The 17338-nt window shown below is 44.0% G+C and overlaps 2 protein-coding genes across 4 annotated transcripts in view; one reads left to right on the top strand and one right to left on the bottom strand.

The window, feature by feature from the left end:
• NCOR1 (nuclear receptor corepressor 1) overlaps positions 1 to 9628 on the bottom strand; it is a 55931-nt gene extending 46303 nt beyond the window's left edge. Inside the window, exon 1 of one of the 2 annotated variants that reach the window (XM_032130293.1) lies at positions 9610 to 9628. The gene's annotated coding sequence lies outside the window, so the exon portion shown is untranslated. The other variant, XM_032130292.1, reaches the window with a different exon arrangement.
• Positions 9629 to 9963: 335 nt separating this feature from the next.
• The window catches only part of PIGL (phosphatidylinositol glycan anchor biosynthesis class L), a 54519-nt gene continuing 47144 nt past the window's right edge, over positions 9964 to 17338 (top strand). Inside the window, exons 1-3 of one of the 2 annotated variants that reach the window (XM_032130271.1) lie at positions 9964 to 10234; positions 10967 to 11138; positions 14796 to 14895. In XM_032130271.1, the coding sequence (XP_031986162.1) occupies positions 10220 to 10234; positions 10967 to 11138; positions 14796 to 14895 (287 nt within the window). In that variant the 5' untranslated portion in view covers positions 9964 to 10219. Of the gene's footprint in view, positions 10235 to 10966; positions 11139 to 11535; positions 11813 to 14795; positions 14896 to 17338 lie in introns of those variants that run through there. The other variant, XM_032130270.1, reaches the window with a different exon arrangement.

Below are 17338 nucleotides of genomic sequence, written 5' to 3'. Positions count from 1 at the left end.
CAGACAAGCATTTTTTACCTTTTCATATTATCCTGCAAATTGCAGAGGTTAAATATATACACATTTAAAAGAGCTGTTACAGACTTTGGAATTCTGCCTCGTGTCTCACAAAGATAAAGTTAGGTCATGAATACTTTCATACAGCTGCCAACCAGGCTGGCAAATTGTCTTGTCTCACCAAATACTGACAATTAGAAGGGGCAGAAAGAAATATTTCTTTGTTTTGCAATTCAGAAGCCAGAAATTGTGTTATAATGTCCCATTTCACTGACATTCCCAGACTCTATGGCAAAACAGATGGGGAAATCAAGTAGCATCAAATGGATAATATTAAAAAAATAAAAATTACAGGACACACAGGAGCAAACAATCAAAAAAGAAGCAGTTAAGTGAAGATAGCCAGGGGAGAAAAAGCAATGATAAGAGTAATGGATTCAGGAACTGAAGAGATAGTTGGCCTTGTGTTAATTTGATCTTCTCGGACAAGGAAATGATTTAACAATGTTTATTTCTAAAGGTATGACGATATTTTTGTCTTTGGCCAGCTCAAACTACTGATCAGATCCAATTCAGTATTCTCTTAAAAGCTACTGTTCACACTTACATTCACCATATGCAGGGAATTTTGAGTAAGTTAGAAATAATTTGGAAATCAATATTATAATGGCAACAATCACGGTGTAATTTCAGCTTGATCTCCAGAACTCAAAATGCTTCAGAAGCAGAAGTACAAACTATCTTCAGCAGACATGTGGGAAAATGAGTCACAGAAAGGTTAAAAAATCTATCAAAGACTCCCCAGGAAATAGACAAAGTCTGAATCAGAAATAAGACTCGATTCTTGCAGCACTTTAAAGGCGCTGCCTGAGTAAAGCAGTTCTTCACTTGGAAAAACACAGTAGGTTAAAAACTGGGACTATTTTTAGCAGAGCAGTTCCCCAAACCCCTTCACCACACGGCCACACAGACCTGACACAGCTGTCCCAGGGCAGGGCAGTCACCTGCTCCATGTCCATGGAGCCACTTGCTGGAATATCCTGTCTCCATCTCTTACCTTCAGGGATAAAAGACCAGTCTCATGGGTAGACTCAGTTTTCCTTCAGCTATCCAAAACAAGCTGACATTTCTGCATTTAGAGTAATTTTTGTGCCATCTTGAAGTGCTTAACCAACATTTGCTAATTAAATTTCACATCCTTTTGGGAATTTTCCTCATCTTGTTTTTGAGCAAACTAAGTGTGATATAAAGAGAGCAAAGAATGAGATTTTAGTCTAACCCGAGTTGGGAGATTTTGTTTTTAAATCGGCAGCTTTAGTAAATTGAGCTCTGATGTAACTAACCCACGGCAGAGCAAGGGAGGCTCTGCCTTGCACAGGGGTTCTACAATGAATCACAAGATTAATTCAGGGATATTTATTCAAAGTTTACTCTGGCAAAAAAAATGAAGAGTGAAGGGAGTGTTTCAGCAGTTGGTTCGAAAGGCCTTATCCAAGGCATGATAACAATACTTGTGAATAATTATTTCTGTGATTTCACTTCATAATAAGGTAATGAAACTACCTCATGGAAAAAACCAAAATCAGGCTGTATTTATGAACTAACCTATTAAACCACACTGACCAGATTTCATGAATTACAGACCCTTCAAGACACAATGCTTCAACTCACATAAAACAAATCAAAACTACAGGTCAAGAGTCACAGAAGTAAAACCCTTCAGTGTATTGCTAGCTTTGCAAAACAAATCTTCCCAGTAGCATTTTGTTTTACCAGATAATCATTAACCTGTTCAAACACAAACAAAAACACCAACTTTGCATCCTGGGGATATGCCATACACCAGAAAATACTAACACATCCATTCCTGACAGATTGCTAAAGATAGCTTAATGGGTCCAACTTCCATATAAAAAATTATTTATTCAAACTACTGGACACAGCACAAGGCTGAGTATCATCTCCCACCTGAAATCCCAGTGCTCAGAGCATTAACAGTAGGGCTGCAGGCTCACACTGACTTAGCAGTGTAGAAAGTCTTCAGTAAAAAAGCACCAAACACTTCCAGAGCAGTCATTAGTCCTTCAGTCACTCCTCAACATTCACTTATCAGCAGTCATATGGCAGCTATTCAGATGGCAAAATTCAGTGATGAAGAAAAGAAGTTGGGGTTCAAACTGATCTGTGTCAACCCTGAAGCCTGACCACAAAATTCTGCGAAGTATTGTGGGATGGGGTGGTAAGTGAGCTACTATATCAATATATAGGACAATCCTAAAAGATAGAAGGTTTTCATTCAAGAACCTACCAGAAGGTTGATGCCTGAGCAGATTTAAGATAATTCTGTGCTTTAAAACTGAAGGACATGTATTCCAGCTACAATATCCAAGCTTATAGACAGATGTATGAAAATCTGCTGGGCATCCCCTCCAAAAGATGAAAAATTCTTTGCATGCTACAAGCAAAAAAAAAATGTTAAAAGGTCAACACTAAAATTAAAGACAACTTGAGTAATGGTCATTTAAATATGTGCCAGAGTACTGTGCTTCCCATTTCTGCAGGACACAGGCATCACCCTCAAAGCTCAGGGCCTCTCCCACACTTTCTCTAATCTTCTTTTCACTCTTTTTTCACTCAGTTTTATGCTGCAGAATACTCAGAAACTTGTAGTCAAAGCACACGGACATATGCTATTGGAATGAATAGAAACAATGAATGTATTTTCTCCAAGTTGAGGACAACTAACTACTGAATTTTCCATGACAATTCCACATGTGCAGATGCCTTTTCTTCTTCTGTGACAGACAGAACCATAAAATCCCAAATACACCATAAATTCCCAAGAACTTTAATCTCACACAGTTGCATTCCCTTTACTCACAAAGTTATTGATGGAAAAATCACTATTTCTGTCCTTGCTAGAAATACAGTACAAAAGTTACATTACTATCAATACTGAACAACATTCTCTCCATTAATTATTAATACAATAATTAATAAATCAAGAAATGTGAGTATTTGAAAAATAGATGCTAAGAAAAGCCCAAACATCTGAATTCAACCCTTTTCACACCCTGAAATTTCCATTAATGTACAATATAATCTTATTTCTGAACATCCAAAGCAGTAACTCACAATGCTGTACAGTGCCTGACATATTCTCCATGACACATGGCAAACTTTAATTTAGCCAATTACAGACGTGACACAAGTTAAGGAGCATTACAGCTGTCAATTCAAGATGTCACATTGACTCTATCCTAGGAATACTTTTCCATCTCCATCAAGGGAGCCAAAAAATTAAAATAGGTTTTTATACTTCATATTTTAATAGGAAAAGATTCCCTATTCACAGGTTACCAGCTACTTAAGGTACTTCAAGTAATAGTTTTTGAAACACTAAATATTAAGTATTAAAGAGTCATTCAAAGCAATTTTTGTTGCCATTCCAAAGGTGAAAATTGGTTGCATCCTTACATGTGTCATTTACATCCAAACTCTTGCCAAATCTCAGGATCACATTGTTATGCTTCATCTTTAAATAACAGTTTCTCTCTCTCTCTCTCCTGCTACAAATACAAATAGAATTTGTGCTCTACCAAAATGGGGTTGATCAAATTCAGCTGACAAGATACTCTTCTCCTGGAAATTCTATTTTAATCCCTCCTGTAATTTATGATCTTACAGAAAAGTTGCTAATACATGATCTCAGGACCCAGGGCATATACAACTTTGCTGCCTTATATGGGGGAACATAATGGGAAAAACTAAGATCACATTAACATCTTTGGAAGCTTCTGATCAATTACCCACTTGCCTCACAAAAAAAATAAAAATAGAAGGATGCTGAGCACATCCACTTCCAATGAGTCCATATTTCCAGCATTCACTCACCAGTTACCACATAACACCCTGGGATACAGAGAATCTCTGAGGGAGGAAAATCCTCATGGATTTTCATAGAGGAACAGCTCTTACACCCTGCCATGGAGCTTATCCAGCTCTCTTCTGCCAAGGAGGGTCACAATAACACCAAAATCAGCCAAAAGAGGTAGGAGGAAGTCCTCCCTTCAGAAATGGAAATTAAGGATGTAGACATTTCCTTGACTAAAAATACCACAGAGCGATGACTTCAAACTGAGAAGGGTACAAACATCAGGGTTTTCTGGTGTTAAAAGTATGTCACAGAAACAAAGATAGCTTATTTCCTAAAGACATTTTCCAAGGAACACCAGATTCCTGGTTGTCCCAATATGGCAAATAGCACACAGTTAATGCACACCACAAAAAAAAATTTCATGAGCCAAAGAACCCAAATCTCCAGAACTGAATGTCCAAAGCAAACCCTACAAAGCCCAAACACTGCACATGTAAGGACTCTCATTCCCAAGGGAAGACAGCTTTTTTCTGAGGTGACTCCAGCACTTCCCAAATCCCAAACATCTCCCTCAGCCTTTTGAAGGGCCCTACCCCTGCTACAGGGGTAATTCAACTGGTTTTGAAATATCAACTGGAGCATTCAAACTTCACCCTGAAAACTGTAATGTGAAACAGAAACCAGCCCAGGCATCCTCCAGTGCACCCGTGTGCAGCAGGCAAGAGACTCAAAAGATGCTACACAAACGACAGTGATAAGAACTGCAAAAAACCTTCCTCAGCAACTCATCCTCACTCATGAGAGTTCAACAATTCACTGAGGTTTGCTCCAATTCACCTTTTTTCTCACATTTCATCTAGGACTTAGGAATAACCATACCTCAAACTTCATATGCATCACACACTATGCATAAAATACTCTCTCAAAACAATTTTTCTTCTCCTTTTTTGGACTGAAAGTGTACACAGTTCAAGAACAGCTCCTGCACATGAATTTATTCCTCCACTGTTAATCCATCTGCAGGTAAAACTGGTTTTTGACATCACCTAACATCCAAGAAATTATGTGGTCACAGTTTTAAGTTTCCAGCATCTTCTTGTAGATCATTGATTATCAAAAGTGGATCTGTAGTGACAGCTTTTAAAAACAGCTTTGGTTTGGAAAAGGAAATATAACTTGACTAATCCATACTGACTAAACCCACAAACTATGATGGATTGTAAGAGAAAACACTTATAAAGAAAGGGTCAGGAAAACCAAGTATCAGCCTCATAATTCCCCTCAGCTGACTGAGTTCAGATAAAATCAAGTCTAGATTTTAACTAGAAAATACAAAAAGCCTAAAATAACATTTTTTTTAACTGTATCTAACAGCAATGCCTTGGTCCATACCGATGCTCCACAGGAAATGCACCAGGGCCTTCTGGAAACAAAGTTTATTGTTATTACATTTATGATTACATTTAAGGTACTCTATTTCACAGGAAATGCAACAATATATAAAGATGTAACTCCAACTGGGAGTCTTAAAACAGCCTCCAAGTCACAGAAAAATGCAGAGAATGGAAGAGATCTTGGACTATGAATGGTACAAATAATCTTTTGGATCTGGAGTAAAAAAAAAAAAAAAAACAAACAACCCAGAACTTCAAGGTTCTATATATGTTTAAGCCTGATCTTTGAGACCATAGTGAAACACCAGCACCTATACAAATAATGGCTATAATGGAACAGGCAAGTGACATTTATTATGACAGGTTCTGGCAATAATATTCCAAGAAAGCTAAACCATGAAGTTACAATGATTATATGGGAGAATTCCCACTTTTCAAACACCCCTCCTCTGCAAATCCAACATTTCAGATAGAATTAGAACAAGAGTTGAAAAATATGAACCTGGTGAGACAAAACTCTATAGGGTAAATACAATTTTTGGATTTAAAGTAATTCATCTTTTTTTCCCCAAAATAGTATTAACACGGGGAAGAGTGCAGCTGATCTGAAATCATATACCTGCCTCGTTTGCTGAACAGCACTTGAACTTGTCATGAACTTCTCTGTTAACTCTCTAACACTGACAAACAGGACAGGAATCAGTCGGTTTTGCACCTGATTTATATTCACATTTGTTAGACGTGTTCCCTGAAACGTGAACACATTTTAATCCCTTCAGGAGAGCATTTGCTTTTCCAGGCAGCCCCGGGCTCTGCCCAGGAAGACCAGCAGAGGTTTCACGTGGAGTGTGTGCTCTGTGTCCCACAGCCAGGGAATGCTCTGGGCTGTTTGCAGCTCGGACGGCACAAGAGCCCTCTGACATCGTGAGGACATAAAGGAGAATTACCCAGATGCCCTTTCCCTGCAGCACAAGGCACAAGCAAGTGCATGACACCAGAGGAGTACTAAAAGAAACACCCTGTTAGTTTAAGCATGTTTTACACTTAACATCATCCCTTTTCATTTATAGGTGTCCTTTTCCTCAACATCTCTGTGGCTGTATTTTCATTTTCAGTTTTACCCAAGAGCAGTCACTCAACATGCACAGAATTTTTAAGTCTCGGCCAACAATTTGTCCAGGTAATTTGTCTGCATAAAAAAAAATCATTTTGTACTGCTGTAAGTTATGAACAATAGGATCTTTCAGAGATGGCTGATGCATCTTTTTACATCTTCGTGCATCTTAAGAGAATATCTGTTAATTTTGCAATAACTTTTGCAATCATAAGCAGGTGAAGTTGCTGACTTCAAAACCACATAGACGAACACCTTCCTTGAGCCTGAAGAAAAAAAGAAGATCTATCAAATCAGTCTGGGAGGGGCAACATTACAAGTGGTTTAGATGTGGAGCTGGGCAAGGACATGGGAGTCTCTCTTAGGATACTGGGAAGAAACACAGCTCCAAGGTAAGACTGAGCCCTCTGTCTCACACAACTCAGAGCTGAGCCCCAGCAGGCCCAGGCTGTGATTTAACAGATGGTGGGAGAGCACTGAAGGAGCAAGGAAGGGAAAGGGAACCTCACAGAAGTCCATTACTAGTTGGATAATCACTGAAGGAGAGAGACACCGAAATGGAAGATACATTCAGCACTGTCCTGGCTAATTTAGAAGTATCACAAAGTAAATATTTACAGACAGCAGTCCTGCATAGGTCAGAATTTTTACCTGGACCAGTTACAGTAGGGAGGGAAGGTACCATGTTCAGTTAATAGCCCAACATTGAAACACTGATTCAGATTTGACTAAAGAACATAAATGACTTGAAGAGTTCAAGCCTGGCATCCAGGAAACGTTGCTTGCATTATGAAACCACTGTCTGGTTACAAGTCTGTTCTTAAGGTTGCTCTGTGTCACACTGCACCTGCACAAGGAAAAGACCCCTTCCAGCTTCAACAATTCTTAAAATCTTACATGTAAATCACTACACCAGAACTCTAAATAGTATTTTCAATTGGGCAAGAAAATCTTCATTAAAATCGTTTTGTAGGCAAAAGGCCATATAGAGGAATAAAACATTTCACCAAAACCTTGGCTGAGAGCTTTGAAAGAGTATAAATTTCTTATTTATAAGAAATATTGTTCTCTACTACAGAAGATTTTTTTCAGTTGCTTTCATGCATTTAACACCAGCTGAAGCAGAGGCAGCTTCCCTTCCCTGCAAGCATCTTTCATTCATGCTACAACTGAGAAATGAAATAACTCAGAAGACGCAGTCAGAGGAGCACAAGAACTGTGGAAAGGGACTTGAGGGGGGAATCAGAAAGGCACTTTAGGGTCTGTCCCTATTTCTACCACAGTTTTTAAGAGAGTTTTGTAGATTCTTTTAGATCACAATGGAAAACATGTCTGCCCCAAAAGAGCAACTAAAATGAGTGGCTATAGGAGACAAAGTGTATTCAACACAAAACAGCAGCAGTACAATGGAGCAAAATGAATATATTCAGATTCTGTGCATGTAATTTCAACCTGGAGAGTTACTTTTAATTGATGGGTGCAATGATTAACAAGCTAGAGAGAAGCAACTTGTGGAAGCAAGCACTTGTAACATCCTCTCCACACGTTCAAAAACACACGTTACAACTCTTAGAAAGAAGATTCCAAAATGCTGCTCTTTCCCACATTTCAGCAACGAGTTTAGGTATTTTAGTGACCAACATCGAACAGTGTATTTCAAACAGACAAATTACCCTGCACATAAATGACAAAAGAACTCTTTTTCCTCAGCAGCCCATACCATATCACAAAGAAAAGCGACGTAAAGAAAAAATTAACCACACTTTCGCAAAAAAGGGTCACTGCAGTTGGCTTCTTTCCCCTGAACTTTTGAATCCCTGGGCTAAGCACGAAGGTCTTTCATCCCCCAGCACAAGACACCACATTACAGCTAACTAGAAATCCACTTCAAATATTACAGACTTCCTTTCCAAATGTCGAGGTTGTTTAGTTAATCAGGAATAACAACATTTTGAGGAATAAAATTCCAGTGCAAAACTACAACAGAGCTGCACGGTCCTCGTGTGCAGTGACATAACTGTGTCCACTTCTTCAGGCACTTACACTGTGCCATCCCACTTACCACCACAGTTTTTGTTATAATTGCCCTGTTTCCTATCTCTCAAATCATAGTGCCTAGGATAAAAATCCCTATCTGAGCTCAAAGAGTTCATAACTATAGTGCCATACCAAAAATTAATAAAAGAATACTGCCACAAAAATCAAGTCTTCAAGACTACACATTCCCGCTGTAATAAGTTGTCTTAGTTTCCACCAGTATTTACAGTCATGAAAAGGTAACAGACTTGTTAAGACCATATCTGCAGAACACGAAGAAGCAGGTTTTGGACAACAGATTGTTCACAATATCTACTTGCTTACTTGAGCCTGTCTAACACTGACAATTCATGCATCCACCTCGAATCTTGCCTAACTGCAGCCGACTTTATAAACACACGTTTTCTAAGTACAGAAAAATCAGCAAGCGCGAAGTTCTTTACCATCAAGTCAGAATAATTCTAGCAAAAGCCACTTCCATTGTGCCCTGCAGCAGCCCGGAGATGACAGAAGCCGGGGATGTTTACAGGTCCCATATGAATAATTCAGCGTCAGCATCAGCAACAACTCCCCGGCACTGACAGCGGCCGCGATGCTCCCCCGACACGGAGCTGTGGCCGCAGCACATCCTCAGGAACTACCGCGCTCCTGGCCGAGCCTCCAAGAGGACCATTTTGAAGAACTGACCCTTTTTTAATTTTTTTTTTTTTTTTTAAACTTGCACTTCTCCTGCCCACAGCGCAAGGATGAACACCCAGCACAGAGATGCTCTGGGATTTCTGCAGAAACTTCCCAGCGAGGGCCACCTCTCCGTGCCCCACCATCCCCCCGCGCATCCACAGCGTCAATGGGGGGAAAGCCCCGCGGGCACCGGGCACCCCCCGCCCCTGATCCGCCCACCCCCCGCGCCCCCGGCGGCTGCCCCACGGGCCCCCCCCCGCTCCAGCGCCCTCCCCCCGGAGACCACAGGGCTCCGTCCCCGTGAGGAGGGAGGAGGACGGGATGGCCGGGCCCCCGCCTCTTCCCCCTCCTCCCCCTCCTCCTCCTCCTCCTCACAGCGGAGGCGCTCAACCCGCTGCCCCCGCGCCGCCCCACCGGGCTCCTCGCGCTTACCGAGGCGCGGCGCGGGGGCGGCCCGGGCGGCGGGTACCGGCGGGTCCCGGCGGGGCTGAGCGGGCGCGGCGTCTCACCTCACCCTCAGCGCCGCCGCCGCCGCCATCTTGCCTCCCCTCCCCCGGCCCCGCGCGCTCCGCCCCCTCCCGCCAGGTCCTGCCAGATACCGAACAAGCCGCGGCGCCGCGGCTCGGTACCTTTCACCGGCCACGGTGGCTCTCCCCTTCCTCGCGCTGTGCCATGTCTGGTGATGCACAGGCAGCAATATCCCGAGAGAAGCCACCGGAGAGCCTGGCGGTGAGAGGGCGGGGTGCTATGCCCCTTCCAGGACCGCTGGCCGGTGCGGTGGGGAGGGGCTCCTTCCCCCTCCCGCTGAGGGCTGGGGGGGGGCGCGGCCGCCATGAGGCGAGCGGGGCCCGGCCCGTGAGGGGCTCCTGGGGCTGCCGTGGGCTGGCCGCGGGCTGAGAGCGCGGGGGAGCCACAGCGCCTCGGTGGCCCTCGCCGGACTGCTGTAAATTGATAATAACCCATAGTGGGTCCGGGCTGCGGTCGTGCCGGTGAACGCGGCCTCGAGAGCCCCTCACGGGAGTATCGCCCGGAGCCCGTCAGGTCCCGCAGGGCGCTTCCCGCCCCGTCCGCCGTGCTTCCCGCGCTGTCCCTGAGGTCGGGCCCGTGGCCTGGCGACGAATGACTTCCGAAATTGTGAGAGAGGTTTAAATTTCGTTAAGTGTCTGTTCATTCCTCCCACGGAATGAGGAGTGTGTAACTTGCTCCCTGCATTCTCAGGAGTTTGAAATCTGCAGGGCGTTGTGCGTGCAAATGCGTAATTCAGGATCTGCTAAAATCACAGATTAATCTCTAATCAGGTTTACTATGGGAAAGATATACCATTAGGCAAGATTAAATTACCTCATTGTCACAATTTCCATTAAATGGAGAAGTCGTGCCTACATTTGCAGAATGGGTGCCCACACAATTACTGGTTCAGACTAAAAAAGCTGGGGCTCACCCTGTGGTAAACAGGATCATTCAGAAAACACATGTTGTGCTAAGGGTTGTGTTATTACAGTAGTTAAAAGTGCCACGCTAAGGTGACACAGCACATCTCCTGTGTTTGCAGTCTCTAATCCCAACACAAGCCAATGACTCTCACTTGGAATCACTTGCAAGTTAAAGGTGTCCAAAGAAGAGCCAGGGAAGACCAGTCAGGCATTCACCTGGTGAGGTCTGAGCTGCTCCTCTGAACTCTCCTAAACTGTTTTCACCATTTATTTACACTGTAACCCACCTAACTCCCACACTCCACCATTGCTCTGTACACTTGTCTTCCATATTGCCTGTTTGTGTGGATAAAGCGGAGTATCCAAGCCATCGTGCATCTGATTGACTGTTTTATGTTTATTGTAACACTTCCCGTCTCCTTCTCCTCTGCAGTTTTCTCCAGTGGCTGACTTCACTTCTAAAACATATCCAAAAGTTTCTCCCCTTGCAGCCACACTCGGGATAGCCCACAGAACGTGTCTGAAGATAAGCTCCTCCTGCCCTGCTTTTGAGCTTCCCCTTAACCCACAACAGCTCCTCCACAGCAGCGCAGCACGGATAAAAGGTACCACACGCTGAAAAGCTCAACTTTTGTCACTATTAATCATTATTGAGGTACCAGCAGGGTCAGGGCGATACGGCTTTCGCCGCCGGCCGCCCCAGGAGAACAGCCCGTGTTCAATGCACACCCTCGGGCCCCGCTCTCGGGCGGGACCCTGCCAGGGCGGCCCTCTGCGGCAGCAGTACCGGGACACGTTTCCCGGGAACCCCAGAGCGGCACAGCATAGCCCGATCTCCCCGGGAGCGGCACAGTCCGGGCCCCGTTTCCGCGGCAGCGGCCGAGCGGCCCCGCCCCGAGGCGGGGACGGGAGGGGAGGGCCGTGGGGGGGGGGGGGGGGGAACCCTTTCGTCCTCCGGAACCTTCCTTCCGCGGCTCGCGTTTCCTGCCGGCGCGGCGGTGGCGCGGGGCGGTCGCCATGGCAGCGGGCCCGTGGTGCTGGGGGACGCCGGTGGCGCTCGCGCTGCCGCCGCTGCTGCTGCTGCTGCTGCTGCTGCTGCTCGGGGGCGCGCGCCGCCTGCGCCGGGGGCGCGCGCGCGCCGGGACCCGCGTGGGCGCGCGGGGCGGGCGCGCGCTGGTGGTGACGGCGCACCCCGATGACGAGGCGATGTTCTTCGCCCCCGCCCTGCTCGGCCTGCGCAGCGCCGGGGCCGCCCCCGCCGTGCTCTGCTGCTCCGCAGGTGAGCGGGGACCACCCACACACCCACACACCGCCGGGGCACGGGGAGGCCGCCGCGATGGCTCCCCGCGCGTGTGGCCTCGCGCTGTGACGCGGCGTGGAAGGTCCCCGGCTGTGGGGAAACTGAGGCACGGTGCGGCCGTCGCCCGCCCTTCCCCGTCCCTCGCCTCCCCTCTCCTTTACAAGAGCATGTCGTGACGGAACAGAAATGAATGTATTCAAATTGAAAGTTGCAACGCTGAGGCGCTTTCAGACTGTGTGGCAGTTTTCAGTGGGCTGTAAAAGGTGCTGTTTAGCACAGCCTTTTGGCATCTCCTTGTAAAAATGTCGTCTTGCAGAAGACTTGTTTGGATGATCCAGGTTTAATGTCGCGATACATTCACTGTAACACATCTAAAAATAGCGGCTGCATTACAATCCGATCATGGAACAATAGCCCGGAAGGGAATGCGAGGCCGTGCTGTCCATCAGTTGATCTGGTGGCAGCATTGATGTGTCTTCATTTGCTGCAGACGAATGTTTGTTCTCCAGAATGTCCGGGGAGGTGCCTCAGCCTGTGGGGTCTGTGTCAGTGCTGCTTTAGCTCTCCCTCAAATCACTTTTTCCTGAGTCACTGGTGTAATTTAAGCTTGTTTGTTTATTTTTTTCGTGCCTGACAGGAACATGGAAATCAGAGTATCCCTTTGTAACGGCCTCTTACATATTTTAGGACTGTTATCTGCCTCTTCTGTCTTCTCTTCTCCAGACTAAACAACCTGGTTGCTAGCGATCTTCCCTCACAGATCATGTTTTCTAAACCTCTAATCATTCTCAGCACTCTCCTTTGGACTCTTCCTTTGGTTCATGTCATTTTTTGAAGGGCAGTGATCACAAACTGGAAGCGGCACTCCTGCTGAGGCCTTGCTCGGGCTGAATAGAGTGGAAAGATTCTTACAGGCTCCACTGTTTGCCCAGAACAAGAACTTCTCACAGCACATGACACTTTCGTGTTGTTCTCATGATCTGCTAAAGCTACAGATTGTTCTACAGAACCATCTGACACCTGATCAGTTATTCCATTGTTCAGGTTTTTTGTGCATAAGAAACAACCTCATTTGAATTGATCTTTCAGACCATATAGCTGTACCAGAATTCTTACACTGAGAGTTGCTTGCCTTTGGGAAAGAGCCTTTTGTGCCTTTGGCAGCTCCAGCCAGTTCACTGCCAGTTCACTGTCATTTCCAAAGCTTTCTGTCCTGTCAGACCATCTAGGTGAGGAGACAGGGATTAAACTATTGCTGAAGTCCCACGGTGTGGTGGTTCACTGATGGCTCTGCACACTTCCCATTCAAGATTCAGTGCAGAGCTTTCATTGTCTCTGCTGAGGGAGAGAGGTCTGTGCATCCCCTTTGGCTTTTTCACAGCTAGGGGGAGATTACTGAAGTGCAGCTCTGACATTTCAGTTTTGGGGACTAATACACTGCTGCTGGTAGATAATTGTCCAAAGAAGTGTTGTGTTTCTGTTTATTTTGTTGAATTTTCTTTTCTCTTTACTCCTGATTCAGTGACATGACACATTCCGTGTGTTTGATGTTTCCTTCTAGGTACTCTCTCACTTGTAAGGAAATGAGCAGCCCATGTAGGGGAGAGCACCTTTATGAGCTAAGAGATTTTTATTTTAAAAGCCTCTTACTAGTCTTGTGGGTGATTCAGATGGTTCATCCTCTCATTGTTTGAGTGATTGATGATGACAAGTGAGTTGATCAAAGACACTGCAAATTGTTAACACTGAGACAAAACCATTACTTAAAAACCATTCTACTTGCAGTTTTCAGTTATCAATCAATTTGACTTAGAAATGAGTTAGAATTACAGCACTGGGAAAAAGAAATCAGTCTTTGACACACTGAATAATCTTAGATTGAATTAATAACTCAGTCTAAATGTGCTCTGCTCTCTGTAGTAGCTGACTCTATTGTGAGTGCTCATGGATGAGGTCCAGCAGCATCAGCTATTCAGCTGGTTTTGCTCTCAGTAGCTGCCCATTTTTTCTTGTAAGCATTTACATATTCCTGATGTCCTGACACAATTCTGCAGCTGTGGAACTGTTCCCGTGACTTCAGCAGAAGGCTGGTATTTTGAGAGCAGTGGTACTGTTTGGATAAAGCATCACCTGCAGTCAGCTGTGACACTGCATTGCAGCAAAAGCTGTTACCTTACAACACAGTGTAAAAATCAGTCTGAAATGAGCCCTCTTGTACTCATTCAGTCATTCCAGACAAGGTGCACACTTCAGTTAATTCTGCTGGAGCTGGAACATGCAATCCAAGGTTCGTCCCACAGTCAGTCGCTGTCAATCTCCCAGAGTCATTCACTCACAGGCTGTGGGAAGAGAGTTTTTTTTTCTAGTTACTCTTACCCTCTTCGAAAATTTTACAAAGCTTGCTAGTGATGGCTCAGATTGCAACACTGCTCCAGAGAAATTCTAGACTTAGATGACTCACACCCACAACAATAAAAAGTTCTAGTGTAATTCAAGACAGCTGACTACGGACTTGAATCACACATTAATACTCAACTGTATTTTTTTCATTTTATTGCTTCAAAGTTAAAATTGAGTTGCAAGTATTGCCCTGCATAGAGCAACATTCTGGAAGGGGCATCACAGCTCTGGCAGGGACTTTGCATGGCTGATGCCAAGAAAAAATAAGGGAATGTCAGGGCAAGATGAGAAGAAAATAATTCAGTGAAGAGGGAGGCAATGTTTTAAGATAATGAATCCATTTCCCTGTTAGTTGTTGATCTCTGTTAGAACTTTTCCCAACTGCCTTTATCTTGATTACCTTTTCTGTCTTTTGGTTCTGTAAGTTTTTGCAATCTTGCCATATCAGTTTTGCTTGAATTTCCTCTCTGAATGGAACGAGGAAGAGGATACTGGACTGTTTGGACCCCTTGATCTGAACCCAAACTAAGTTAGATGGTGTTGCTGTGTTTGCTATTTTCAGGAAATTATTACAATCAAGGAGAGATTCGTAAGAAAGAGCTGGAACAGAGTTGTTGTGTCCTGGGGATTCCTGCTTCTGATGTCACAGTCATTGATCACAGGTAACTGGTTTTCAGTTCCAACACAATTCCATTGCAGTTTTAGATGGGGGTGAAGTTCACTTTAACTTTCAGGAGAGCCGACTGTGTTGTTCTAAAAAGCCTTGAGGAATATCAAGAAAAATAATATTAGATATTTTTGTTAATTCTTCTCATAAATCGAATTAATGCAAAAGACAATTGTTTTGCATTATGGGGATCCCAATTCCTAGGTGAAGCTCTGTTCATACAGCATTTAGAATAATAATAACCACACTTACTGGGATCTGGTGCTGTGTGTCTGGGCACCATGATCACATTTTATTGTATAACAACTTGTTGCAGTGTTAGACAGGCAGCTACGAATTCTCTGAATTGCCTGGGGCCAGTTTGTCTGTAGGTGGTCTTTGCACTTTGCAGGGTTAGTGTGGAATTCTATTATATTTATAATCTGCTTTAGTACTGGCTAAAGACAAAAGTGAATTGCAGTACTAAAGGCAGTCCACAATAACATGACAGTAAGATTCTTGAAAACTGAGCCATGCAGGATTTGTTTTTCTAAGGTGTGGTGTTGTTTTCTTTAGCTGTGTGTAGCTGCAGAGGTAGGTGACAGAGCTGACACTTCTCTGTGCAGGAACTCTCTTCTGGGAGGGTGATTTAACACTTTGAATCAGTGAAACTTGGAACTAGTGTTGTAAAGGCCTCTCAAATTGCCCAATCACTGTCTGTGTATAAGATCTGAATGAGACACTGATTGCTAGGAAACATGATACAAGTGGTTGTTTCACTTGTAAACAGCTATCACACAGCCCATAAAAAATATTTCTGTTTATGAAGAAATAATAGCAACATATTGATTTAAAGCCACTCCAGCTAGAAGAGTTAGAGTTGAAAAAAAAATCTGGCTCCAGGCAGGCCCTTTTCCCATGAACATATTTTCCCTTGAGCTAAGGCAACAGAAACCACAGTCCAGAATATGAATCTTTTTGAGTTCTTTGCTTTTTTTAGCTTTAGGTTTCTCTCCAAGTTTTCAGCTTGCTGAGGAAAACAGCATAGGAGTTGTTTTTCCTCTGGAATGAAAAGAGATGTTTCCGTTCACTTCTCATGAACTGGCTTTGGATAACTGCAAGTTTTGTAGTACAAGCATATGACAATGCCCAGAACATTCTGGGGAGGAATAAGGAAAAAGCTGCTAAGCTTTGCGAAGCATAAAGTCTGCTCAATGAACCATCTTTTGAAGTTAACAGAGCCCAGAAGCCACTTGGCCTTTTATCCTCTAAAGCAGTGTGAGGTTGGTTAGTGAGTGATACAAGTTTTGATACTGCTCAGTCACCCCACGCACACAGAGCCCAGAGAGCTGCTTTTTGCAAGTAAATCTTTGGTTTGCTGTGGTAGGAAGGTGAGGGCCATTTCAGAGAAACCTCTTGGATGATGTCTCTTTCTTACCTTATTACTATTGCACACATTTCTGTACTGATCTGTGATGTCCCCCTGTGAAGGCAGTGCCTGAAATGACAGATCCATCCCATTGCCCAGAGGTGGGCTGGAATGTACATCACTGTTCCAAGAAACAGGTTTAGATTTGAGGTCTTTATCACTGAGTGAGATTGCTATGAGATAACCATCAAATCCTTCAACTTTGTTGTGCATTTGGGGAGTAAATGAAGTTCTTGATGAATTTTGCTCTGAGCTTGTTTACACAGCGAAGTTGTGTGTTTACAGTGCATTATTTACTGTGCCATAACTCACCATGTGGGATGCTCTTTATGAGAGACATCTGTGGATCAGGTGTTAGCAAGCTGGTAGAGGATCAGGATTAATTTCTAGACCACACTGAATTTTTAGTGTAGCTAATTTTTAGATATGGTTTCCCAGTGGTTTCAACAAATCAATAGGACTCAAAGTTCTTGGATTCCCTAAGGTCAGTAGTTTTCCTGTGTCTCTTAAGACTTATGTAACTTACAGATTATACAAAAATATTTGCTGGTATGGCATTATGTGGAACTTGCTAAAGTGAAACGTTATTTACCACTAGATTTCAATGTACATTCATGCCTACAGAATACAGCTCAGGAGGCTGTTCCTCCTTAGCATTTTGTCTTCTGTAGGCACTGTTTAAGATCAGAGCCCTTTGGCTCTTTAGTTCCTTGCTGAACTCTTCAGAAGATAATTTGCCATCAATGTAAAGAAGGAGCACATTGCTCTGGGAGAGCTGCTGGCCTGCTGCCCATCTACCATTGCTTACACAAACACTACATGCTTTACATTAGCCAAGCTGCAGCTTTGTGTTTTGGTAAGGAAAGCCCAAAGGATTGCAAGATCTGGATCTGCTCCAGCCATTGTAGTGTGGAGCTGAGTCATGCTGCTTCCTCTTTCTTTGTGTGATCTACAAGTGAGTGAGTAGTATTTTCAAGATGTAAAAGGGGAAATAGATTTGCAAATCCAGGTGATTGACTTGCTCTGTCAT

The sequence above is a fragment of the Corvus moneduloides genome, chromosome 20, assembly GCF_009650955.1.
Source record: "Corvus moneduloides isolate bCorMon1 chromosome 20, bCorMon1.pri, whole genome shotgun sequence".
In the NCBI taxonomy this organism is placed as follows: Eukaryota; Metazoa; Chordata; class Aves; order Passeriformes; family Corvidae; genus Corvus; species Corvus moneduloides.
The sequence above is the reverse complement of the archived record's forward strand: the minus strand, read 5'-3'. Positions and strand labels throughout refer to the sequence as shown.